At 41.9% G+C, this 27,295-nt stretch overlaps 1 protein-coding gene across 1 annotated transcript in view; it reads right to left on the reverse strand.

The window, feature by feature from the left end:
• PCCA (propionyl-CoA carboxylase subunit alpha) overlaps positions 1-27,295 on the reverse strand; it is a 937,632-nt gene that overhangs the window by 241,337 nt on the left and 669,000 nt on the right. Inside the window, exon 20 of the mRNA XM_033947881.1 lies at positions 16,055-16,153. Coding sequence (XP_033803772.1) covers positions 16,055-16,153 — 99 coding nt within the window. The remainder of the gene's footprint in view (positions 1-16,054; positions 16,154-27,295) is intronic.

Raw genomic sequence — 27,295 nt, forward strand, 5'->3', positions numbered from 1 at the left:
TGACAGTGTTCCACACAGACGTCTAATAAATAAATCGAGTGCCCTAGGGATGGGTCCCAAAGTGACAGGCTGGGTCAAGAACTGGTTGAAGAGAAGGCGACAGAGGGTAGTGATTAAAGAATGAGACGGGGAAAAAATCTGTCCCCGTCACTGCACCGTCCCCGGCCCACCGTCCCCTTCACCGCCCCGTCACCGCCATTCCATTCACTGCCCCGTCACCATCCCCGCAACATCCATACAAGCCGCAGTACTGCAATATTTAGCTTATTCCTTCCTTATAAATCAAAGTTTTGGCTGCTGAACTGGAGAAAGAGATGTTCAGCTGGCAGGGCTTTGTTTATAAATTTTTATCAACACAACTAATATACTACTTTATCCTGAAGAAAAGAAAAAGAAAATAAATAGAATTTTTTTTTCTACCTTTGTTGTCTGGTTTCTGCTTTCCTCATCTTCTCATTCAATTCCTTCCATCCACTGTCTGTCTTCTCTCTGCATCTTCCATTTGCTTTGTTACTGTGCCTCTCCCTTTCTCCCCCCCTTCCAAATTGGTCTGGCACCCATCTTCTTCCCTCCACTCCCCCCATAGTCTGGCATCTCTGTCTTCTTCCCTGCCAGCATCTTCTCCCCACTCTCTCTTCCCCATTTCCCTTCAGGGTCTTCTCCCACTCTGTCTTCCCGATGTCCTTTCAGCGTCCTTCTCCCTCCTCTGTCTTCCCCCATGTGCTTTCAGCAGTCTTCTCCCCCCTCTGTCTTCCCCATGTGCTTTCAGCGGCCTTCTCCCCCCTCTGTCTTCCCCATGTGCTTTCAGTGTCCTTCTCCCCCCCTCTGTCTTCCCTATGTCCTTTCAGCATCCTTCTCCCTCCCTCTGTCTTCCCCATGTGCTTTCAGCGTCCTTCTCCCCCCTCTGTCTTCCCCATGTGGTTTCAGCATCCTTCTCCCCACTCTGTTTTACCCATTTCCCTTCAGCGTCTTTTCCTCTCCACCCCACATTTCCTCCTCCCTGCCCCTTACCTTCGTGGCGCTATCACCCCCCCCCCAACAGACCCGGTCCGACAAACCTCCCTGCCCTTTACCTGTGGCCGGCGATGTCTAAACTGCATTCTTACAGCAGCCAGAGCGTTGTAGTTGCATATGGCTGCCGTAAAGGTAGTCTCTGCTGCAACTTCCGGTTGTGTCAGAGATGACCTTTACGGCAGCCACACGCAGCTTCAATGCTCCGGCTGCTGTAAGAATTTAGACTCGCAGCCCCACAAAGGTAAGGGGCAGGGAGGGAGAAAGGGAGCTGTTTTAACTCAGCGGTGGCAGTAAGGAGGGGGGCATTAGGGAGGGAGTGCAATAAGTGACCGCACGCGTTCCCTCCCTTAACTGCGGGGATAAGGCCATTCACCACTCCACGGGGCGGTGAATGGCCTTGTCCCCGTAGCCACGGTGAACACAGGTTTTTCCTCACCGTTTTGGCGGGTTATCCGCAGCTATCCGCCCGTGTCATTCTCTAGCAGTGATCAATGGAGATTGCTCTGCGGAAAGGAATGCTACCAGTGGTGTGCTTCAAGGTTTTGTTCTTGGCCCTATTCTTTTTAACATTTTTATAAACGATATTGCTGAAGGGCTGTCAGGTAAGATTTGCCACTTTATGAATGATACCAAAATCTGCAATAGAGTAGACACCCAGGATGGTGTGAATAAAATGAAGCTTGAAGAATGGTCTGAAATTTGGCAGCTAAAATTTAATGCTAAGAAATGCAAGGTCAAGAAGCCTGGGAGCGATTAGCGGAGGACAGACATAAGGTGGGGGGGGGGGGGGGGGCTCCAGGGGACTGAGGCAGGATGGGACAAAAAGGGCCAGGCAGGGATAGGCTGAGGGGAGGGGCAGCGGGAAACTTAAAAGGACTCTCCCGGCGCAGCCATTCCTTTTGCTGTGCGCTGGGGAGAGCAAACTTCTCTTACCGGAGTTGGTTCTCACTGGCTGGGGCTGACCACATTATTTCTCTCCTCTTCTTGAATGCAGTACCTCTGCCTTATCGCGCCGCTAGAAGCCCCACTGCTGGAAGGACCTGAGCCAGTGGCAGCGTCGTCAGGTGGTGCAGCGTCGATGCTCCTGGAGGCAGCGCGCCTAAGGACCAGGGATGGGTGTGCTAAGGACCAGGAAGGACCTGGGTCAGTGGCAGAGGTGCCTTTAAGCAGCGAGGCGGTGCGGATTCACATATCAAGTTGAGCGGTGCAGTCGCAGAATACACAGGTCCGCCAGGTAGGTAAACGGGGAAGAATGCGGTCACTTGAGTCCGCCCCGAGTGTCCTTCCTTCTGAGAGGTGTCTTCGAAGTGCTGCAGTAATGTGCAGCAGAAAAGGGTGTCTAGCCGGAGAAAACAATCAGGCAGGTACTGTGATTGCACCGGGGGGCTCGGGCAGTCAGCCTACACGTGGCGGGCACCAAGATGGGAAGGGGAAAAATAGTTTTCGGAGCTGTGAGATAGCTGCGTTTCGCCCTGGAACGGCGTCGAGGGTTGGGTCTGGGGGGGGGGGGCGTGGGGGGGCTTCGGCGGGCCTTCCCTGGGAGCGGATTTTCTCATGCAGCATTTCCTCTCAGCATGTATGTGCAGTGGAGGTGCAGTCTGGTTGTGTTGTGTGGGGGGTTTGCTTTTGGGGGGGTTGTTGGGAGTCCTCTTTTGGCCTTGTCCTCTGGCGCGGTCTTTAAGCGAAATGTGACCACGTCAGGAGGGCCCAGGGACATACAGGCAATAGAACAGGGAAGAAACTGTACGACTAAAGTAATGACCTTCCAGAGACTGTGAGTCAACTCCTGGCTATCTTTAAAAGGGAAATGGTCCCAATGTGTTGGAGTTTAGAATGGCAATAACTATGCTAGTGGAAAGGCTTAATGGAATGTATGTGTAGAAAATTGAGTACTTTAATTAGTCATGGCCAAATGCTAGAAGGTCATCAGTTTTAAGGTAATTAAGATGCACATAGATGGAACAGGTTATGAATCGTACTTATTATATGTTGCTAGAATGAACACATATTAAGGAAGCATTTTAGCATAAAGAATTAGCTGTGATAGTGGAAAGGCTTAATTGAATGTATGGGCAAAAAAAAAAAATTGAGTACTTTAATTAGTCACGGAGATATGCAGGAAGGTGATCAGGTTTGAATGTAATTAAGATGCACACTGACGGAACTGGTTATGAATCGTACTTATTAGATGTTGCTAGTATATTCCTATCCTGTTGCTATTGTATCTCTTTCCTTTAGCAATAGTATCTGCTTGCAGGATGGCTCCGACAAGGAAATCTGCGAATCGGGTTGCCAAGGCACCCTCAGTAAAAAAGAGTGCCAAGACTCCTGCACAGCCAGTCTTGGGGGAGAGGCCAAAGCGAGCCCACGGGCAAGAAAAAATACTACACCGAGAACAGGGGCACCCATATCGACGGATGGCGCGGTGGAAGCACTGATGCAAGAATTTCGGGAGAATATACAACGATTTAGAGTTGGTGAGATGAAACAGCGCATGCACAATACAGTGCCGAACCAGAATTCCACCTTGCGAGCGGAAAAACAGGGGGGAGTCAACCACGGAGTCAAGCACCCTGCCAAGTTCGGGCGAGGCGCCAAGTTTGGGTGAGCCAAGCACTTGTACTGTACCTGATTCCGTTGAGCCCAGCACCACCCTTGCTTTGCCAGGTTCAAGTCAGAGCAAGCGGGAGTACCGGCTGGGATATCAGATGGTGTAGATGGGGAGCTTGCCCTAGCAACAGTGATTCAAAACGCTATTGAGTCATTTAGCCAGGGAGATAGGCCCACATCGTGTCTGGGATTCACTGGGGGGGAGCCTAGTACATCCTGCAGTTGCGCCGAGTATTCAAGTGGGGCCACTGCAGGGTGGCCTGGTGTCTCCCCCGCCCCCGGAGACAGTGCTCAACCCTCTATCCAGCCCATGGACACTGCATCTCAACGAGTGGTTAGGAAGATGGATGTAGTTTGTGGGGTGCATACACTTAAGGGGGGCGTGCCCCAGAGAATTAAGCAAAAAATATGGAACAGGGAGTTCATAGACACATTTTCCCTGCTGATTAGTGACAATGAAGACGGGGGGGCCAATGGGGACAACAGATTACATTGCTGAAGAGCGGAAGAGAAAGCACAAGATTTGCAAGTCTATTACGAATTGGGTGGCTGCTTTTCATATCTGAGTGTGGTGATAGAAAAGGAGCCAGACATGAGTACATATTTAATAAGATATTTAGACACAATCACTAAAGCGCACAAACAGTATACAGGGTGGGCGTGGTTGAACTACGATATGAAATTTCAGAAGTACATGTTTGAGCACCCCTCTATTATGTGGGCGCACAGGGTGGTGGATTTGTGGCTGGATGAGATGATGCCAGGTAGGCCTTATAATCCAGATGTTGGACCAACCATTGCTAACAATTTTAGCTCCGACCGCAATATCAACTACAGCTCGGACTGCAATGTCAATTTTCTGGCCCGCCAGTCACATTTACCCACTTTCACACAAAGGACAGCCCCTATACAGAGCAAACAGATTTGTAGATAGTTCAATAATGCACATTGCACCTGGAAAAATTGCAAATTCAGGCACGCTTGTTTTCAGTGCAGCGTCCCGCACCCGGCATTGCAATGTCGGGTGGGGAGGGATAGGCGTTTACAGTCAGGAAGCCATTCCAGAGCATCTAACACCCCCGCTACCACACACTCCAATTAAGTATTCGGCCCTACTTCCTTGGCTAACGCGGTACCCATCCAAGAAGCAGGCCACAATGTTAAGGATAGGATTTTCTGAAGGTTTTGATATTCCATTAATGCATGACATGCCGGGCATGGATAGTCTCCCAAGGAATGCCAAGTCGATTGCGTACCACACGGCCATCGCAAGGACAAAATAAATAAAGAGGTACAGCTAGGGAGGGTAGCCGGTCCATTTACTTTCTCGCCGCTAGGCGTTATGGTTTTCTCTCCGTTGGGTATCATCCCCAAGAAGGAGCCGGGAAAATTTTGCCTTATACACAACCTATCATTTCCAGAAGGGCATCAGTGAACGACCATATTAATCCGGAACAGAGCGCGGTTCGCTACTCGATCATAGATAAAGCAGTAGAGATGATTCTCAAGGCTGGTCCGGATGCTCACCTGGCAAAGGCAGATATAGAATCGGCTTTCAGGTTGCTTCCAGTTCACCCAAATTCATTCCGGTTATTAGGCTTTACATTCGAAGGGAAAATGTATTACGACAAATGCCTGCCCATGGGGTGTTCTATTTCCTGTAGATATTTCAAAACATTTAGCACATTCGTGCACTGTGTAGTGGAGCAAATTCTCGGTTATATTGCGGTCGTACATTATTTGGACGATTTCCTATTCATTGGGAAGTCGCTTCAACAATGTAATGAGGCCTTGGGGGTTTTCTCGCGGATAGCAGAACAATTTGGGATACTGCTGGCCCCAGAAAAATCATTGGGACCCTCTCAATGCCTGTCATTCCTAGTAATAGAATTAGATGTGGTCGCCTGTGTTTCTCGTCTTCCGCAAACAAACTAGATAAACTGAGCATGGAGATAATAATGTGAATGAAAAAAGGCACTCTAAAGCAATTCCAATCACTATTGGGATGCTTAGCCTTTGCATAGCGGATTATCCCCATGGGTAGAATATTTTCACGGAGAATGGCCTTGGCCACAGTGGGGGTGCGCTGGAGTCACCATTATATAAGAGTCACTGCGTCGATAAGATCGGATCTCCAGGTCTGTTGTAATTTTCTGCGTTCTTTCAACGGGTTAGCGTTCTGGCAGAGGCATCCGGCGACAAACAACGAGTTACAGTTGTTCACTGACGCCTCTAGCGGTACAGGTTTTGGGGTCTATTTTAAAGGGGCCTGGTGCGCGGAACGTTGGCCCGATATATGGCCCGAAACCGGAATTACCTGAGATATTACATTTTTAGAACTATTCCCGATACTGATAGCTATTGCATTATGGGCCCCCCAGCTAGCCAATCACCACATAGTGTTCAGATCTGACAACACATGGTCGTGGAGGTTGTGAACCACTTACATGCCAGATTACAAGAGGTGGTATCCATTATGAGGCAGTTGGTTTTAAAGTGCATGTGTTTTAATATTACTTTCAGGGCTCTGAATATCCCCGGTATACAGAACAACATAGCGGATGCTCTTTCTCGTTTTAAGATGGAAGAGTTTCGTCACTACGCGCCAGCTGCAGACACACACAGGACCCCGTTCCCCTCAGAGCTCTAGAAGTTTGCCCCCCCCACATATGGCGAATCATCTTCACATCCCTATCAGAGGCAATGCAGAAAAAATACAACGCGGGAATTTGCTCCTTCATACAATTTTGCACGGAGAACCGGCATGAGATATCCTTTTCATCCCCCGAGGTTCTGCTTCGATATTTACTCCATTGGAGAGAACGCAGAGCATCGGTATCCAGCATGCGATCCCGCTTAGCGGGAATCGGGTTTATGGCCAAGGCAATAGCGTTAGGAATCCCACCAATCACTTCACTATACGTCAAATACTGAAAGGTTGGGCAATACAGCGGCCCAGGTCCCCAGATGGCAGACGACCCATTACATTTGCCAATATGGAAGCGCTGCTGCAAGCCCTTCCAGAAATATGTTACTCACAGTTGGAGACATCTTTATTTAAGGTGGCATTCCCTTTGGCCTTATTTGGAGCCCTCAGGCTGGGTGAGCTGGTCCCTCCCAATATGTGACAGAATACAGGGCTAATGCTGGGCAATCTTGAATGCCAGCTTGATACCTTATACATACATATACGTAGGTCCAAGACAGACCAGATGGCAAGAGGGTACCGAATTACTCTACGGGCAATTCTAGCCAACTGCATGTGCCCTGTTAGAGCTCTGGGAGACTACCTGGCTGTCCGCCCAAAAGGCGCAGTCCATCTGCTGTGCCATTCTAATACACTCCCACTGACACGCTACCAATTCACAAGAGTACTCACTAGTGTTCTAGAGCACATAGGTCTGAGCAGTAACCAGTACAGCTCACATTCCTTTAGAATTGGGGCAGCCACCTCAGCCAGACTATTAGGCTTACTGTGCACCACAATTCAAGAGATCGGCAGATGGAGGTCTAACCGATACCAGCTTTATGTTAGCCCCATCTGGCATAATACCGTCTCAATTTTGTCTTGTCTTTTAGGAAGGAAAGTAGTCTGGATCTGCGGCCATTCCTATGTACACTGGGCGAGCAGGAGAGCTCAATCCCGCAAAGCGGATGTACGACTGGGCCTGTTCGCATCCGGTGTCACGCTGGAATGGTTCGGAATGCAAGGCATGAGGTGGGACCAGTTGCGACTATCCATCTCAGAATTGTTACTGACCCAACCTCAGCCATGGGCACTCACAATGCATTTCGGAGGTAATGATATCACTTCTACGCACAGTATTGAGCTAATAAAAAAGATGCAACGTGATATGCTGGAGATAGCCGACATATGCAGGGGTACGAGGCTAGTGTGGTCCCACATCATCCCTCGTCGGGTGTGGAGAAATGAAAAATCACATAAAGCCATCAAAAAGACAAGACAAAAATTGAACAAGTGGATGTGCAAATTCATGCACTCTTTAAGGGGCATCACGATAAGGCACAAATTAATTACTGAAGATTGACCGGGCTTATATCGGCTTGACGGGGTGCACCTTTCCGATATAGGTTTGGACCTTTTCATTAGTAACATGCAGGACGGGATTGACACCTTGCTAATGTGAGGGGCCGCAGCATGAGGCTTTGGGTGGGTAACTTGCAGCAAGTGAGGAGTCACTGCCGCGAGTTGTGGCAAGGATAGTGCTTAAGGAAAGGGGAGAACCCAACACAAGTGGGGAAGGGGAATAGTTGGGAGGGGGATAGGATTGGCTGCTCTAAAGTGAGGGCCCCTACCCCCTCATGAATGAGAGACCCCTCTTGAGCGGAGGGGCAAAAAGAGGATGGACCATCGCTACCCCCAATCACTTGAACGGCGATTAGGGGGGACAGCCAACGGGGCCCGGGATGCTTGGACGGCGGCTCGGGCCAAGTGGGAGTAGAGCATTTGCTTGAACGGAGGTGCCTATTTATATGCAATGCTGATGGACCCCCAGTTTGGGCCCTGCTTCGTAGGGTGGTAGACCCCTCCCCCGAGGGCAAGGCTAGTAGAAATTAGGATGATTTCAAGTTCGGTATGTTTACAAGTTATGGTTATTCTAATGTTATCATATTAATCATGTTATTTATGAACATAAATGTGATTATGGTCAATGTTATTTGTGTTATAACCATGCTGCGGCCATAAATAAATATACTCCTTAGCAGAAAGTTAACCCTGGTGTCTGTCTCTGTTTGGGGGGGGGGGGGGGGGCGGGGAGGGTAGACAGGAGCCCCCGGTGAGGCCTCCCCAACCTTAAGCATTTGGGCTGCAAAACCCTGAGGAAATGGTACGGTTTAGGGGATGAGAGCTGTTGCTGTCATGGTATAGAAGTTTAATTAATAGATTCTGGGTAACTTATCTGTAGGCTTTTGTGTTACATCACGGAGTTATTTGGCAATGGAGAGACTGGTTTTTTCACTTACTAAGGTGATACCATGATTTTATTAATAGTATTACTCGTATTATTTATTTTGGCAAACTGTAAGGGGAAACATCCTAGGAATTCTCTGTATAGGGTCCAGAACAGGTAAACCAACTATTAATGTTGACATAAGTTTAATGTCAGTTTACTATTCAACCACATATTGAAAAACTATTTATAGCACATCAATCCCAGATTACTTTTGTGAGAAAAATATCATTTAACAGCTTTAATAATAATTTATACAAAAAAGTAAATTCTGTTAAAATAGTTTGTTTGCCTTGCAATGCTTTTAACTGTGATAAAATGATATTTAGGTTCTTCAGCAGATTGTAGTGTCAGTGTGTTATACATGTAAACACGGTTTGTCAGGTATGTCACACTAGAAGGAAAGTTGAGAACCACTGCCATAGCCTAAACATCTATAATTTTGACAAAACAGGTGACATGCTTTAACCATAATCTGTATAATCATATGAAAACAAAGGAGGATGTGCCAAGGTCTGACATATTTCAACAATGATGATTAATGGAATGGAAAATATGGGAAATAAAATTACATACAAAACGTGCCGTTTACTTTTATAGAGGAAACAGGAATATACACTTTTCCCACAGTCTGCACTAAACACAATCAGGTTTTGGAAACTACAAAGAACAAAGTACTAACTACCTACAATGAAGTCACTAAGTGCCAAAGCAAACAAGTATGGACTATTTGATAAGCTGTCAATGAATGGGAAAATGAAAAGAGGGGCTTCACATTTTTCTCCTGAAACAAAACTCCACCCTTATTAACAGACTCCCTTCATCTGCCTACTATTGTTGGAAATGCCAGCTAAGATAAATTCATCTCCTGACCTAAATGATGTTCTTTTTAAATGTTCTTTATCACTAAAATTACAGAGTAAAACTCAATTAATGTGTGTGTGTTAGGTATGAGGGAGAGAGAGAGTCATAAAAAGTTAATTCTTGGGTACCAAAGTTAGGGGTACACTGATGAGGTCATCTATGGCATCCCTATGATTATATATTAGGCTTGTAGAAGGAGAGGAGATTGTGCCAGGTTCAAAGGTGGTCCCCCACCTCTCCTCCAAATAGCACATCTTCTTTTCAACTCATGATGTCCCTCATTCTCTCAGACTGCCCTGATACAAAGGATCAACATCATGAGAAAATGTCTGTGCCTGTAACAGGCAAGCTCATCTCAGCCCAGGGAAACTACAAGAAAAACTGTTACTAAAAACCAGTTCAATCCCTTCCAAATCAAATTGCAAAGAGACATAAAAGATCCCAGGGAAGAACATCTACCTTGTAATCTTCTACTAGGCCAAACAAAACATTATCAAATGTCCAACTGCTAAAATCTAGCAATCAAAGCTTTGGCCTCTTGGAGCAAACATCTGGAATAGAGAATGACACGGGGAAAAAATCTGACCCCATCCCTGGCCCACCGTCCCCTTTACCTTCATTCCCTTCACCGCCATCCCATCACTGTCCCCGCAGCATCCATATAAGCCTCAGTACTGCAATATTTAGCTTATTCCTTCCTTATAAATCAAAGTTCTGGCTGCTGAACAAGAGAAAGAGATGTTCAGCTGGCAGGGCTTTGTTTATAAATTTTTATCAACACAACTAATATACTACTTTATCCTAAAGCAAAAAAAGAAAAAGAAAATAAATAGAATTTTTTTTTCTACCTTTGTTGTCTGGTTTCTGCTTTCCTCATCTTCTCATTCAATTCCTTCCATCCACTGTGTGTCTTCCCTTTGTGTCTTCCATTTGCTCTGTTACTGTGCCTCCCCCTTCACCCCCCTCCAATTGGTCTGGCACCCATCTTCTTCCCTCCGCTCCCCCATAGTCTGGCATCTGTCTTCTTCCCTTCCAGCGTCTTCTCTCCACTCTGTCTTCCACATTTCTCTTCAGGGTCTGTTCCTCTCCACCCTCCTTCAATATTCCTTTCCACCACCACCTTTTCCCTCCCTCCTTCACCATCTGTTCCTGTCTACCATCCTTCAGCTCCTCTCGCGCGGCCTATCTATCTACCTCCCTCTTACTTTCGTGGCACGTTACAATGTAATTTGTGCAAGCTGCTGGAGCCTGCGAGCTCGGTCCCCAAACAATCTCGCTTCTGTGTTCCTATTTTCCCCATTTCTAATATCTCCCCTATGTATCTGACATTGCCCCCCCCTGTGTCCATATACCATCCTCATGGCATATATGTCTCCTTTATGTCTCTGTCCCTTTGCCCCCATGCACATAATTTCCCCTCTGTTTCTGTTACTTTCCTGTGTCTAGATGTCTCCTTTCTTCCTCTTCTACACCAATGTCTCTCTTTTCTGCAACCCCATCTAGCTTCTTTCCCTCTTTCTTCCCTCCCCTCTGCTTCCAGCATCTGGCTCACCTGCCTGTCCTCCCCTTTTTACCTGCTGTGGGTTTTTTTTTTCTCTCCCTCTTCATCCCCTTGGCCCAGAATCTCTTTCCCTTTCACTCCCTCCTCCTAATGTGAGCCGGGAACACGCGGTCCAGCAGCCCCCTCCCGCCCAATTGCAGCGTTCCGTCAGCTCCCTCTCTCCACCTCACCTTAGATGCCGAGTTTGCCGGCTTTCTTTTTCGCCCAGCTGTAAACGCGGCTGCTCAGTTGTTCAATCTTCTCCTCTGACACAACCGAAACAGGAAGTTGCAGCAGAGAAGCAGATTGAACAACTCGAGCATGAGGCTGGGCGAAAAAGAAAGCCAGCAAACTCTGCATCTAAAGTGAGGTGGAGGGAGGGAGATGGCGGAATGCTGCGATCGGGCAGGTGGAGGCTGCTGGACCGCGTGATCCTTGATTGCCTCACTGTGGAGACAAGACCATTCACCGCTCCACGGGGCGGTGAATGGCCTTGTCCCCGTCCCCGCAGCGACCACTATTTTTTTCTTTCCCCATTTCGGCGGGTTACCCGCGGCTACCAACCACCATGTCATTCTCTAATCTGGAACTAATGATTTGCTTGCCCAGTTTACACACACAGATTCATTCATCACATTGATGCATACCATTTACAGGGATCTCTATTCCCCTCAACTGGAGACCGGGAATCCCTCCAAGCGATCTAGAAGAACTTGTTTCTGATACTGAAGGGGATCAGCTATGCAGCCCCTTGGAGCCCAGTGAATGATGCTTCCTTTGCCTGAAAACCCTGGGAACTAATGGGCGATAGGGAAGACATGCAGGATCAAGAAACAATATATTTACATTGGTGTGATATATAGGCCTTCTTCACAAATGGAAGAAGTTGACAGATTTAATAGAAGACATTCAAAATATAGCTGTAAAAGATGAAGTAACTACTAATAGGAGATTTTAATATGCCATATGTTGATTGGGGTATCTCTATTGTAGGATCTCCTAGAAGTAGAAAGATCCTAGATTCTCTACAAGGCGAAAAGTTCTAACAGTTGGTAATGGAACCCAAGCTTGATGGGGCAATACTAGACTTAGTGCTTACAAATGGGAAAATGTTTCTGATGTTATAGTGGGTGATCATTTGGCATCAAGTGACCGGATGGTGTGGGGTTTAATATGTAGAGGGCTCATTTGAAAGTGAAGGTTCTAAAAGTTAAAAAAATAAAACTCTACCTTTGTTCAGATGGGGGATTGTGTCAAGGAATTGTTGTATGAAATGGAACATCTGAAAGAAATAGGAAAGCAGTGGGTAAACTGAAAGGAGCTATTATAAGGGCAACAAACCATTTGGTAAGAAAAAAGAAAGTGGGAAAGAAGACTGCTTTGGTTCTCAAAAGTAGTAGCTGAGAAGGTAATAAAAAAGAGATTAGCTTTCATAAATTATTAGCAAGGTTTCAGTGAAGCAAAAATGTCTAGTTGATGAGCCTGGATGAAATCCAGAATTAAAGAGTGATTATATCTTAGAAATCTGACATTCAAAAGGCCAAGTTTAACCTTAAAAACACAACGAACACAAACTAGATGGCGACAGACCTCATCCAGCAGCCTTGCCTTACAGGGTCTCCAGAGATTTGTTATAAAGTGAAGACACACACATTGTTATTCAAAACAATAATACAAATATTGAATCCCTAAGTGTTACAGCATGACAAAATGTATATCAACTCTGTCATTCATTGCTAGGAGAAGTAGTGAAAGCAGTTAAGGAAAGGGATGAGGACTTGTATACTGCCTTTTTGTAGTTTTATAACTACACTCAAAGTGGTTTATATCCATTATCTGTCCCAGTGGGCTCACAATCTATCTAATGTATCTGTGGCATTGAAAGATTAAGTAACTTGCCCAGGGTCACAGGGAGCAGCGCAGGGTTTCAAGTTTCATTAGGATTTTATATACCACCTATCAAGGTTATCTAAGCGGTTTTACAATCAGGTACTCAAGCATTTTCCCTATCTGTCCCGGTGGGCTCACAATTTATCTAATGTACCTGGGGCAATGGGGGGATTAAGTGACTTGCCCAGGGTCACAAAGAGCAGCGCGGGGTTTGAACCCACAACCCCAGGGTGCTGAGGATGTAGCTCTAACCACTATGCCACACTCTCTTTCTAGTTAGCGTATATGCTTTTAAAAGATGGCTTTGGATAATGTCCAAGATATGTCCATAAGCCATGATTAAGATGGATGTGGAGAAACCACCAGTGATTCATGGGATATAAAGCATTCTATTGACTGTGCACATTTGGATTTGGGCAGGTCCCCATGACCTGAGTTGCCCACTTTTGGGAATGGGATACTAGGTCGGACGGACCTTCAGCCTATCCTATTCTAGCCAAGGCCCTCAGTGCAGGAGCCAGTGCTGCTCCAGCAGCCTCTGTATCAGGGCTCACTAGTTGGACCATACAATGAGATGCTGCCAGAAGTCTCTGTGCATGAGGGAAACTTACTGCAGGACAAGATCATGATGGCTGGGCTCAGCAGTATAGGATGCCACAGTAATGTGTGAGTAGGCCAACATTTGGGGCCCTAATGGCCCTCTTTCTCCTCCCTTTCATTCCCCTCTGGGGCAAGCATGTTGCACCAGGTATCCTGCTCCTTGGCTCCCTGCCTGTTCTTGTTTCTCCTGTTGGGTGTCAACTTACTCCTAAGGGCAGTCTAGTGTTGCTGGCTGCTCCTGGGGGGGGGAGCCTAGTTCTGCTCCTCAGGTTGGACTGTGTGTGAAAGGTTTACAGTTAGGGACACAACATGATCCATGGGTTGCATTGCAGTGAAGTTGAGGATGAGGAAGCAAGGGTGGGTGCAGGTGTACAGCCTTGTTCTGGGAGCAGGGAGATAGGTTTGAGGGGTGGGACCAATGAGATGATATGGCAGACTCCGGAGTAATCTAAGGAAATACTTTTTTACAGAAAGGGTGGTAGATGTGTGGAACAGTCTCCCAGAAGAGGTGGTGGAGACAGAGATTGTGTCTGAATTCAAGAGGGTCTGGGATAGGCACGAGGGATCTCTCAAAGAGAGAAAGAGATAATGGTTACTGCGGATGGGCAGACTAGATGGGCCATTTGGCCTTTATCTGCCATCATGTTTCTATGTTCCTTTCATTTATGTTCTATGTTCATTTCTTTGGGTCTTTCAAAAGTTAGTCTGCAGAGACTTCAGATGATACAAAAATACTACTGCTAAGCTTATATTTGGTAAAGGTAAACTTGACCATGTAACTCCTTTGCTTAAAGAATTGCATTAGCTTCCTGTGCATCTTAGAATTCATTTTAAATGCATCTGCATTGCTTTCAAGATCCTGTTTGGCATTTTCACTACTTTGGCTCCTTTAGATTGGAATGTGCATAGATCTCATCTTGGAAGAAGTTCTCAAAAAATAAAACTTTAATTTCCTTCCCTCAGGGGTAACAATAGATCTACTAGGAGATTCAGTTACTCTTTTACTTTCAAATTGACTGAGCTATGGAATAACTTACCGCTTGTACTAAGAAGCTTAAGATTCTTCTTCCACTTCCGGAAAGCTCTGAAGACTTTCCTGTTTGCTAAACATTTTGAAAATTTGCCACTTTTGTTAATTTAGATTTTCTGTTTTCTGCTCTCTTAAAGTATTATGTTACCATTTACTGTTAAGTGAGTCGAGCTCCATTTGGTTGATAATCCGGTCTATAAAGCTAAGTTTTAGTTTAGTTTAAGAGAGAGAGAGCAGTACTCAGTGATGCATGGAGGTGGAGTTGAAAATGTAAGATGATACCGTCTGCATCTCTTGCAGGTGAAAATGCTCTACCCACATATTCAGGACTCATGTGCTTTTTGCACCAAAAATACATTTAGATATGATAGCCCTGTCCTTGGAGAGCTTACAGTACAATCTAAGTTGTACCTGAAGCAATGGAGTGTTAAGTGAGTTGCCCAAGATTACAAGGAACAGCAGCAGGATTTGAACCAGACTTCCTTGTCTGACAGGCTACTTCTACACTATTTATTTATTTGGTATTATATCCCGTCCTCCCAGGAGAGCTCAGAATGGGTTACTAGTTTACAAACATAATAAAGCATGGTAAAACATAACATGATAAACATGGTATGGTGTGACAGCATGACGAGCATTGTATGGCAATGTAAAAAGGCAAGCATAGTACTGTATATACAAGAATTGCATTGCATGACAAACATAGAATTACAAGCGTGGTTAACATAGCATGGCAAACATAGAATTATATATATATACATACACAAGCATAGCATGGCACACATAGTAAACATAGTATTGAATATACACGCATAGCATGGCAAATATAGTATGGCAAACATATAGACGTGTAATAGATTAAGGGGTTTTCCCTCCCCCAATGGAAATATTATACCCCTGGGCAGCAGGAGGTGCTAATCAAATGTGGAACTACCAGTCCTAGCATGCACTGGGCTATGGAGATCATTGTTGAATCACAGGGGCAGGACTGTAAGTTATTAAATTATTAAATTTCTTAATTTTTTTCTTAGTTCCTGTTACATTCTTCTTTGCTGAAGTGCTGGAACCCCCTTTTCCATAGAAATGGACTAAGCTATTTTTTTAGGGATCTTATTTAGCAGTTTAACCCCTAGTGGTAGCACTGTAAAGCTACACTAAGGCTTCAGAGCCACCATTTTAAAGTCTGGATCAGTAACAAAGCAGGCAGGAATGTTTGAGGATTGCTCCTGCCCAACCAGTACTCTACCAGCACAGTGGACATCTGGATAGTTCTGGGAAAGGGGGATGTCATTAAAGGGAGGTTTTTTTTAAGGTGTGGGTTGCAGTAAATGCATGCCAATATCAGAGGTGTAAATATATTCAAGATAAAATTCATCTTCATAAATAAATCATCATATCAAGTCTAAACAAAAGATTTATGTCTAGCTCTTATAATGATAATGTATATTCTTTAAACATTGTACATTTAAGAAATGTCCATAAAGTTTAAGTTCTATCTTCACTCTTGTCACTGTAATGTGTTGGTGAAATTACCTGCACAGTTTTTAGTGTGCCATCCACAGTAACAGGCAATAAAGGTGAAGCCAGATTCCACTCGCTAGCCACATTCAATTTCATTCCATCAACCTCCACCTGTTGTGACATCAAAGAAGACTGTTACCATATGCAAAGCAGTAATCTCTTCAAACAGATGAATCTCAAAACAATCTGTCAAATTTACTGCTTCTACCTTAGAAGGAAGGGTTCAACAATACAGTTTCCTTGGTATCCTTAGGGAACAGCAAAGGACCTTTGAACAGCTGCCTCTGTAAACTTTGGTTTCAATCGAATTTCCCTTACTTTTATCTTCCCCCCTGTCCAGTAGTACCCCTTATCCCTTCCCTGATCCCTGTCCAGCATCCGGTAGGCCTGGCAGCCTCGGGGCTTTTGCTAGGCCGGTCTGCCTCGCATTATCGAAGTGGGCCGGCCTAATAAATGCCCCGTGGCCGCACAGCTCCATGGGAGTGACAGAGTGGGGCCAGGCGTCAGCGACGGAGGAGGAGGCTGAGAATCAGTAACATCGAATCTGACACTATCCTCTCTATTCCGTGCCCATCTCGGCAGCAGGGGCCCTCGGTTACCAAGTTCGGGCCCCCCAGTGAGGCAGCAGATCGGTATGGCGGCGTTAGGGTCTTGGAGTTTGTTGCTACCTTTGATTAAAGATGAAACCAGCGGGGGGAGGGGGAGAGCCTGGCAAGCTGCCGAGGCTTTGTTTCCACTATTAGCCTCTGAGAAAATGGCTATCTTCTTATATTAGTTTACCGGGATCAAATCTCTAAATGTACTATAATCATATAAAGAAACCGGTATGGAGTATTTTCAAATCGTTTCAATGAATTATGAGTATGCCTCAGCCCCACCACTCCACCGCTGTGCTAGCTCTTAACTGCGGCGAGATTTATGTGGCACTTCATCATTGGCCGCTCATAGTCATTTTAAATCTGCTAGTCTTGTTTTTTAATTCTTTTTTTGTATCTTTTTTATGTGTACCTATAAAACCATCTTAGCTGTAAGAATCAAATGTACTTAATTGTACTTAGCTTTAAGTAGCATAGCTAAATCAAGCCAACGCCGGGGAGTTTAACCCAACATGTTTCGCACCATACAAGCGCTGTGTCAAGGGTCTCCCGAGGTGCAGCGTGTCATCCGACTCATTCAGTATGACACGCTGCACCTTGGGAGACCCTTGACACAGCGCCTGTATGGTGTGAAACATGTTGGGTTAAACTCCCCGGCGTTGGCTGGATTTAGCTATGCTACTTAAAGCTAAGTACAATTAAGTACATTTGATTCTTACAGCTAAGATGGTTTTATAGGTACACATAAAAAAGATACAAAAAAAGAATTAAAAAACAAGACTAGCAGATTTAAAATGACTATGAGCGGCCAATGATGAAGTGCCACATAAATCTCGCCGCAGTTAAGAGCTAGCACAGCGGTGGAGTGGTAGGGCTGAGGCATACTCATAATTCATTGAAACGATTTGAAGATACTCCATACCGGTTTCTTTATATGATTATAGCACATTTAGAGGCTTTGTTCCCATGCAGGGGTACGGCGCCACGGATTACAGCCACAAAGAGATTGAAGCGCGCATGCGTGCTAAGGGTTTTATTATAGTGGATTATCATCTGTTAAACATCTTTGTAAAAAACAAACATCTCACCAAAATGTTTTGATAGTTCTAGATTGCTTTGAGTTATGCAGGTCAACATAACATTCCCCTATAAATTATAAAATAAATTAAATGTTCATGGTTATGGATGTTATATATCATGCAGAAAATATGATGGGACATGTATAATAAAAAAGACTCCTCTAACTATTTAAGTGGAGTTTTTTGCACTACTTTTTTCTGCTATTATGTGGCATTTTAACTCACAGTTAAAACTGTTCAATGAGTTTTAAAATAACTATAAAAATGATATAATTTACTTAGATAACTATTGAGATGTTACCCTAGGGGAACAGCTGATAAGACAAATTGTACAAAAGCTACAGCTTTCATATATAGCAATTAAATATGTCCTTTTCAACTTGATGCCACCACTTACACCTCCTGTAACAATTATTCTCAATTTCATTTCATCTTTCCCATGAAAATGATTGCTTCAGCTGTACTTAATCCTCCATTTACATGTACTCTATCATTCTTTTTCTCTTTAATCTACTACACATTAATTCCTTGCATATCTTTTGATCCAGTTTCTGTTTCCTTTATCTGCAGATTCTCCATGATAAAGAATATGCAGCTGTAATTCAGCATCTCATGTGTAGAGGGAATATTTTATAAAATCTGTTTCTAGACCCATTAAGCAGTACAGAGGAATGAATATGATTATTTTGTAATCATAAAGACAGACATGGCCACAGGCACAATTTCTTCTTTTAAATCTAGCTATGTTAAAAAAACAAAGTTTTACCAGTTTATAGTGAAGCGGTGCTGAGTGAGGATCTTCCAAAGGGAAGAAAAACTCCATTGCAATATCTTACTTGCTAGCATTCAAACTTCGGAAAAGGTAAAACTTGGGCTTCATTGCCCTTCTCTTTTACTTGTTTAGTTCAGTACTCTGCTTTTACAGCAGAGTCAGTTTAGGCAATAGTGTAGCCTTTAGAGCTGGGGTGTCCAACCTACGACCCAAGGGTCGCATGCGGCCCAGTGAAGTATTTTGTGCGGCCCCGGTCGAGGGCAATGCAGTGTTTTCCTCTGCTGCCCCCGAGTGTTTACCGTCTTGCCGGCTCCCTCCTCTGTCTTGCTGCAGCGTTTGCGCAACCTCAGAAACATTTTTTTCGGCTAATGCGGCCCAGGGAAGCCAAAAGGTTGGACATCCCTGCTTTAGAGTCTCTTGTTAGGGGTTTTATACAAAAACTGTTTTAGTCTAGATTAGTATTTTAGGTTGTATTTCAGAGCATAAGATAAAATCAGATTAGGGTACAGGTAACAGTTGAGGAAAGTCTTGTTTAGTGTGTAATTCCCACCTATCCTCCCCCAGCTCCCACCCATCCTTGGCCTGATCTCTGATTTATAGTTCCTTGAACCAATTAGAAGGCTAAAAAAGTAATTAGCTCTTAAGAAATAGTCTAAGAAATCCTTGAAGGGTAACCTACCATTTACAACATTACAAAATAATTATAAAAATTAAACATTACCATAACCTAACATATAACTAACAATCTTAGGGGAACTTAAGAGTACATATTCAAAACCAATCTTAAAACATTTATATTTAAAAATGCTTTGACACAATTACAATCACTAGCAATTCTGGACAAACTCCCATTTCCCTCTCCCCTCTGTGTTTCCTTCCTTTTAAGTTTTTCTTTTTCTTTTGGCATATATATCCGGCCAGCTTTATCTGGATAGTTTTACTCTCCTAAAGATCACCGACGCTGCTCGACTCCAGCTTAATGCTCCTGTAGGGGTGTTTCCTTATTTGCACCTGAAGGTTAGGCCTCTCTGACATCATCAAGCCTGAACCACTGTTTGCAAGAAATCTTTCCAGCATGAACCTTGCAAGAAGAAAAAGAAGAACACATCTTTTCTGTTTCTGCCTGATGCATTCTGGGTATGTACCAGAATATTCTAGTCAAGGACATCCATCTATGCCTTCATGCTTAAACTGTGTGAATCTTGGGGGAGTTATATTTCTATGCTGTGCTTTATCTATCGAAAGGCACCTGTGTCTCCCAACCTGTATGAGACTTTATACAGAAAGGCTATTCATATAAGTTCTGTTTCTGGATTGGTCCGAGGAAGTCATCTGACGTGATCCAAGTGAAAAGGTGCTAATTATAATTTAGTCTGTGTTTTAGGTGTGGGTGAACTCACATATCAGCACAGGTGTTCTGCATGCATCTCTTTTATAATAATTAAGACCTGAACAGTTACCTCGTGTGACTCTCTGCCTGAGAGAGAGTGAATCGGACCTTAAACAGATCTGAATTCCATCACTTCATCTAAGTTCTGTTTCTGGATTGGTCCGAGGAAGTCATCTGACGTGATCCAAGTGAAAAGGTGCTAATTATAATTTAGTCTGTGTTTTAGGTGTGGGTGAACTCACATCTCATCACAGGTGTTCTGCACGCATCTCTTTTATAATAATTAAGACCTGAACAGTTACCTCGTGTGACTCTCTGCCTGAGAGAGAGTGAATCGGACCTTAAACAGATCTGAATTCCATCACTTCAAGGAAACTTTTGCTGCCAATAAATTACAGCTTTACCAGTGGCTGACGAATACTTGTTCCTGTAACCAAAGGATTTCTACATCTGCTAAGCTGAGGAGACATCTTCCATTTCACCTGATTCCAAGGCCTAACTGGATGGTGTGAATACGGAACTTATTATCTTATCAGCTGGGGTTAGATAAGTGCATCCGATTGTGATATAGGATAAGGCTTGTAAAGCTACTTTTGGTGATAACTGTAATAGTTTGCTGCTCATCAGGAATAATTATTATTTATAAAGAATTGTTTAGTGTGTGTAAGAAGTAATTTTACTCAGTTATCTAGCAAGTGTGTTGTGATAATCATGTACTGAGTTTCATATATGTAATCAGATATTTTGTGAACAATATTTAGATATTGCTGCTGGTTTGTGAATTATATTTTTCTATTTTCATAATAAAAGTATTTCTCATTAGCCTTGGTCTTATGTCGTGTAAATAGGCAAAGAGAGTTGAACCTGGATGAGATTATGGTTTTCCTTAGAAACTAACAGGCACGTATTTGTTTATGTAACTGATTAGTGCTCCGTAAATCTTTCTACACTCCCATATCAGACGATGAGATTGGTGCTTTAAGACATCGGGCATGGACGGTTTCTGTCTAGAGTTTTATAAATGGCTGAAGAAGGATTTGTCTCTGTTGCTGACCACTATATTTAACTAGATTATCTGCACGGGCCATATGCTGGTTTCATTACAGTTGGCGGGTATAATTGTGTTGTTGAAAACGGACAAAGGCCCAGAGCAGCCATCTTCATACCGACTTATCTCCTTGATTAATGTGGAGGCTAAACTATTGGCCAAGGTGATGGCTATTGATTGGTGAGGGTTCTTCCCTCAATTATCATGGAGTCTCAGGTTGGCTTTGAGAAAGGGCATAAAGTGGCAAAGAATTTAAGCGCCATTCTGGTGTTGCTGGAATGGGTTGAACGCACAAAGATCACCTTCCTTTTAATTAGCTTTGATGCCAAGAAGGCTTTTGACTGTGTGTCAAGGGAATTCATGTTTGCGGTGCTTAAGTCTTATGGGATTTATTTATTTGTTCATTTTTATAGCCCGTCCTCCCCAGAAGCTCAGAACGGGTTACAGTAAAATAAAAATGAGGTACATAGAACTTCCTTAACTGTCCCGAAGGCTCACAATCTAGCTAAAGTACCTGAGAAAACAATTAATAAACAGGAAAGATATAACAATTCAAATAATAAAAAAGAAAAAGAAAAAGAATAGCATTAAAGTAAATTAAAACCTCAAAGATCCAAAGCAGCCCAAGCAACAGCAGGATACAATGGCCAAGAAGAACCCTCGATGATAGTCTATAACTGGCCGAAGATGATCTCTAGACCCGAACCGTGGTAGAAAGGAGGAGGTAGATCATAGCCGATATTGAAGTCCACAGTCAAAACAATATAATTTTTTTTTTTTTGTAAAAATGTTATTATTTTAGAAACAGTGTAGTACATTTAATTGAATACAAAAAAATATTAGAGGTTACATCATTTTATACACTTAGTATATAGAACCATAACTTTACCCACCTACCCATCTATCAATTATTAATAATACAAGACAACTTTATTTATTACATCGATATGAAGAATTAATATCAATTTCTCAATTACCTCTCCCTCCCCCACCCCCTGGATGTGTAAGGAAAAACTTAAAGAATACATAAACCATTAATGTGAAGTAGCAAATAAAATTCAATAACCTCAAAAAAATATGTGGAAACACACAAAAAACCTTTAGTAGGCAGAGATACAAGTCCAAAAACAATTCCCAACCGGGACTGTAAGAGAGAAGATAAAGGAATCTCAAGCGCTCACAGCTAAAAGCTCAATGTATCTTAAGAGCTAATAACCACAGGGTGAGCTATCATTGATCCTTATGAATTCTCTCAAATTATTTATCAAAACCACTCTGTGTATTCTTTATATCTTTTGTATTTTTTTATATATATATATTTTTTTATTATATTTTTTTATAAAATGAATATTCTTCACAAAAAGTTTTTAAATATTTGTATATATATGCATTTTCTTCTTATGAAATACTTATTAGTACTTTTAAATTTCCTTCTATGAGGCTTCAAGTACTTATCTCAATAAAGTGATGTAATAGCTAAAGTGATGTAATAGCTACGGAAGATCTCTGTTTCGCTCAAAATGATTCTATAAGAGCTTCATCAGGTGAAACTGCCGTAATCACTACAGGAAAGAAGAAAGACAAAATATCTATTTAAAAAGATATCATTAAAAAAAGATATTTAAGTAGTGTGAACAATAATATCAAAATTTGAGTTTTACACACTTGTATTAAGAAGCGCACTAGGACATCAATTTTGGTTGTACTTTAGGACAATTTAACCTAATCTGCACATATCTATAAATATTAAAGAATTATTGTAACTGCTGTTGTTTTAAACTTGCTATGATTTTTGACTTGCTGTATATATTAAGTTTCTACTAGCTAAAACACATTGAAAAAGTTTACTTATTTAACCATTCAGTAACACACTAATGAGCTTCAAGTTAAACCTATCCAAACTTTAGAATCAATATTTATAGATATGTGCAGATTAGGTTAAATTGTCCTAAAGTACAACCAAAATTGATGTCCTAGTGCGCTTCTTAATACAAGTGTGTAAAACTCAAATTTTGATATTATTGTTCACACTACTTAAATATCTTTTTTTAATGATATCTTTTTAAATAGATATTTTGTCTTTCTTCTTTCCTGTAGTGATTACGGCAGTTTCACCTGATGAAGCTCTTATAGAATCATTTTGAGCGAAACGGAGATCTTCCGTAGCTATTACATCACTTTAGCTATTACATCACTTTATTGAGATAAGTACTTGAAGCCTCATAGAAGGAAATTTAAAAGTACTAATAAGTATTTCATAAGAAGAAAATGCATATATATACAAATATTTAAAAACTTTTTGTGAAGAATATTCATTTTATAAAAAAATATAATAAAAAAATATATATATATATAAAAAAATACAAAAGATATAAAGAATACACAGAGTGGTTTTGATAAATAATTTGAGAGAATTCATAAGGATCAATGATAGCTCACCCTGTGGTTATTAGCTCTTAAGATACATTGAGCTTTTAGCTGTAAGTAGCAAATAAAGCCAATGGACTCCATACTTTGTTAAATGAAACACTTGACCCCCAAACATTCTGCATTCATTCTCTAATATTTGTATGTATTACATACATTTGTCCACCAAAATGTGTAGTGTAATTTATCATGGCTTTTCCAATTTTTCGTGATCAATTGAACAGCTATTCCAGTCAAAACCAGGAAAAGATGGCTTTTATATTTATCAAGGGGAGGTTTAACATGTAACATAGTACCACAAATTATGGCTTCATATGTTAAGGGAATATCCGATTCTAAAACAATATTTATTTGTCCCCAAATTGACTTCCAGAAACTAAATATCAGTGGACAAAAAAATAACAGATGATCTAAAGTCCCTATATCAGCATGACAGTGCCAGCATCTATTAGATTTGGAACTATCTAATTTTTGCAAATGAACTGGGGTCCAAAAAATCCTATGTAATAAAAATAACCATGTTTGCCTCATAGATGCTGACGCTGTACATTTCAACCTCCAAGTCCAAATTCGTGGTCAATGAGATACAGAAATATACTGTTTAATCTCGATGCTCCAAATATCTCATATTTTTAGGTTTTTTTATTCAAAAATTCAGAAATTAATTTATACCACTGGGCAGCCTGATGTCCTACTAAATCTGTCTGGTAGCAATGGATCTGTAGGCTATAATAATTTTTAAAATTTTTCCATTCAGGGAACCCACTCTGAATGGCCTGCTTCAACTGCAAACACCTATACTGTTGAGATTTTAAAATTCCAAATGATTGTTGCAGCCGTGAAAATTCCAGCAGATTCTCATTGGATATAACATCATCCAATGTCCGAATATCTGCCTGCATCCAGTTCTTCCAGGCGATCCCAGCACCGCCCACCTGAATCTTGGAGTTTAACCATAAGGACTGTAAAGTAGATGTCAATATAGGAACATTTGTTAGTTTATCAATAAATTTAATTGTTTTCCATGTATCCAATAAAATTATGTTGTCCCTAGCATAGCAAGGTAATCTGATACTTAATACATGAGAAAGTCGCATTTGCGACATAATTTTCCATTCCAGGTGTAGCCAGTCTGGCAGATGCTCCATGAGCTCGGGAAGGATCCAATACATTCCCTGGCGCATAATATAGGCCTGATGGTATCTATAAAAATTGGGAAAATTTACCCCACTCTCCGCAATCGGCTTTTGTAAAGTTACCATAGCAATTCTAGCATTTTTACCCAGCCAAATAAATTTAGTAAGAACACTATTAAATTTTTATAATAAAAAGACCCCTGAAAGTAAATCAGTATCATACCCATTTGGTAACCAACTACAGGCAGAATCATCATTTTTACAGTCTGAACTCTCCACTAAGACAAATGCAGTGGGTTCCAATGCTCACACATCTCTGAGACCTTTAGCAATATGGATTTTTCATTTACCTGCATCGTTTCTTCCAACGTTTTCTGGATCCAAATACCTAAATATTTAATACCTCCTTCCTTCCACAAGAAAGAGAATTTATCAAATAATCCCCTTGGAACAGTGAACGTTTAAAGGAAGGACCTCTGATTTACTCCAATTTATCTTATATCCTGAAAATTTCCCAAATCTTTCAATCAGCTCAAGTAAAGGTGGAATGGTTGTTTCCGGATTCCTCAAATGAAGCAAAATATCATCTGCATAAGCAAAGACTTTATATTCCCGACCTGCATAAGGAATACCCTGAATCTCCTCTGCCTGTTGAATCGCCAATAACAAGGGTTCCAAAACAATATGAAACAGCAGAGGAGATAACGGACATCCTTGCCTAACTCCCCTCCCCAAACAAAAACGCTCTGAAAAAGTATTATTAATATACAATCTGGCAGAGGGGGAGCTATATAAGGTTTGAATCATTTGAATAAATCCAGAACCAATACCAAACCAATCCATCGCTTGATACATGAAGGTCCATTTTACATGATCAAAGGCCTTCTCTGCATCAAAGATACAGAGAAGGCCGGATCATCCATAACTTTTGATAGATTTAACATATGTAACGCCAATCTAGTGTTATTAGAAGAATGTCTTTGAGCATTTGCGTTTGTTGCATTTCGATGATATAAGGGAGAGACTTAGCTAAGCGTAAAGCCAATAACTTAGCCAAAAGTTTACCATCTACATTAATCAAAGAAATAGGCCTGTAATTTGAAACCAACATAGGATCTTTATTTGGCTTCGGCAAAACAATAGTTAAGGATTCTGCCATAGTACCTAATATGCAACCTTTAGTTAGTTGAGCCTGCTATAGATTTAACAAATAAGGTAATAGGGTACTTTGAAATGATTTATAAAATTCTACCGTGAAACCATCACCACCTGGAGCGGATCCAACTCTAAGGGACTTCAATGCTGTTTGCAATTCCTTTATTGATATGGGTACTTTGAGACTACCTTTTATATGCTCGGTAATTTTAGGACCCTTAATTTTAAAAATTCTATACCATCCTTTTCTTTATTTGAATAAAGCTCAGAAGAATACAAAGTTTTGTAAAAATTCAAAAATTGTTTTAGAATATTTCCAATTTGTAAATGAGTGTCACCTTTTTCATTTTTAATCGCAACAATTTTTACTTTCCTTTTTTTCACTTTGGGGTAATTAGCCAGTAATCTTCCTGCTTTATTCGAGTTTCCATAATACAGAGCTTGTTCAGAAAACAAATCTTTCCTGGCCAACTGTGAAGAAATCTCATTATATTTATCTTTAGCTTTTAAGAGGACCTGTGAAGTAATTTGTTCCCATTTCACAGCCAATTTTGCCTCCAATACATTAATATCTTGTTCCAAATTAGAAAATTCCTTTTTAAGTTGTTTCCTAACATGTGCTGCATATGAAATGATCTGTCCCCTCATGGTAGCTTTAAAAGCATCCTCTGTTGTTTCTAATGAGATTTCTTCTGAGACATTGATTTGAAAATATTCCTTCATCTTTAATTGAAGTTCTTCAAGAAATTTTGAATCCGCAAGCAATGTATTATTAAATCTCCATACAGGTCCACTAGAATCTTGTTCATCCATTTTCAATTCAATCCAGATTCCACCATGATCTGACAAAATGATTGGATCTATGGTGGCTTTTGTTACTTGCTGAACTAATTGATCTGAAACGCAAATATAATCTATTCGTGAGAATGATTTATGAACAGGGGAGCAAAAACGAAAATTCCCGAGCATTAAAATGAAGGATCTGCCATATATCTTTTAAACCACAAGACTGTACCATGTTATCTAAACCCAGTGACTTGATTATCCTACTGGGATTTTTATCTATTAATGGATCCATAACAGCGTTAAAGTCCCCCGCCACTATTATTTTAGATGCAGCCAGTAGTAGTATCAGCCTCTGAAGAGTTTTGAAAAATTCAATTTGATTAGAATTAGGGGCATAGATATTGAAAAGCGCCAATGAATTATTACCCAAGCTCATGTCCACATGAACCCACCTCCCTGAGGGATCTGCAGATCTCAAATGAAATACTGCCAAACATTTCCTATGAACCAGAATAGCTACCCCAGCTTTTTTGCCCACAGCAGGAGTGAAAAAACAATGTTTTACCCATCCTTCTTCCAGTTTTCTTAACTCAAAATCAGACAGGTGTGTCTCTTGTATGAAACATATATCCACATCCTGTTGTTTTAGAAAGTTAAGTATTTTTTCTCTTAATTGTTTGATTAAGGCCATTGACATTCAATGAGAATATTTTTAAATCCATCGCAAATGATTATACCATTCATCCCAAAATTTCATTGCTTTTCCTTTACACATATAAATAGATATAATTTCCCCTCCACATACAAAATCCCAAACTAAACCCCCTCCCCCCACATCCAAAATCCCAAACTAAACCCCCTTCC

Source organism: Geotrypetes seraphini, chromosome 6, assembly GCF_902459505.1.
Source record: "Geotrypetes seraphini chromosome 6, aGeoSer1.1, whole genome shotgun sequence".
In the NCBI taxonomy this organism is placed as follows: Eukaryota; Metazoa; Chordata; class Amphibia; order Gymnophiona; family Dermophiidae; genus Geotrypetes; species Geotrypetes seraphini.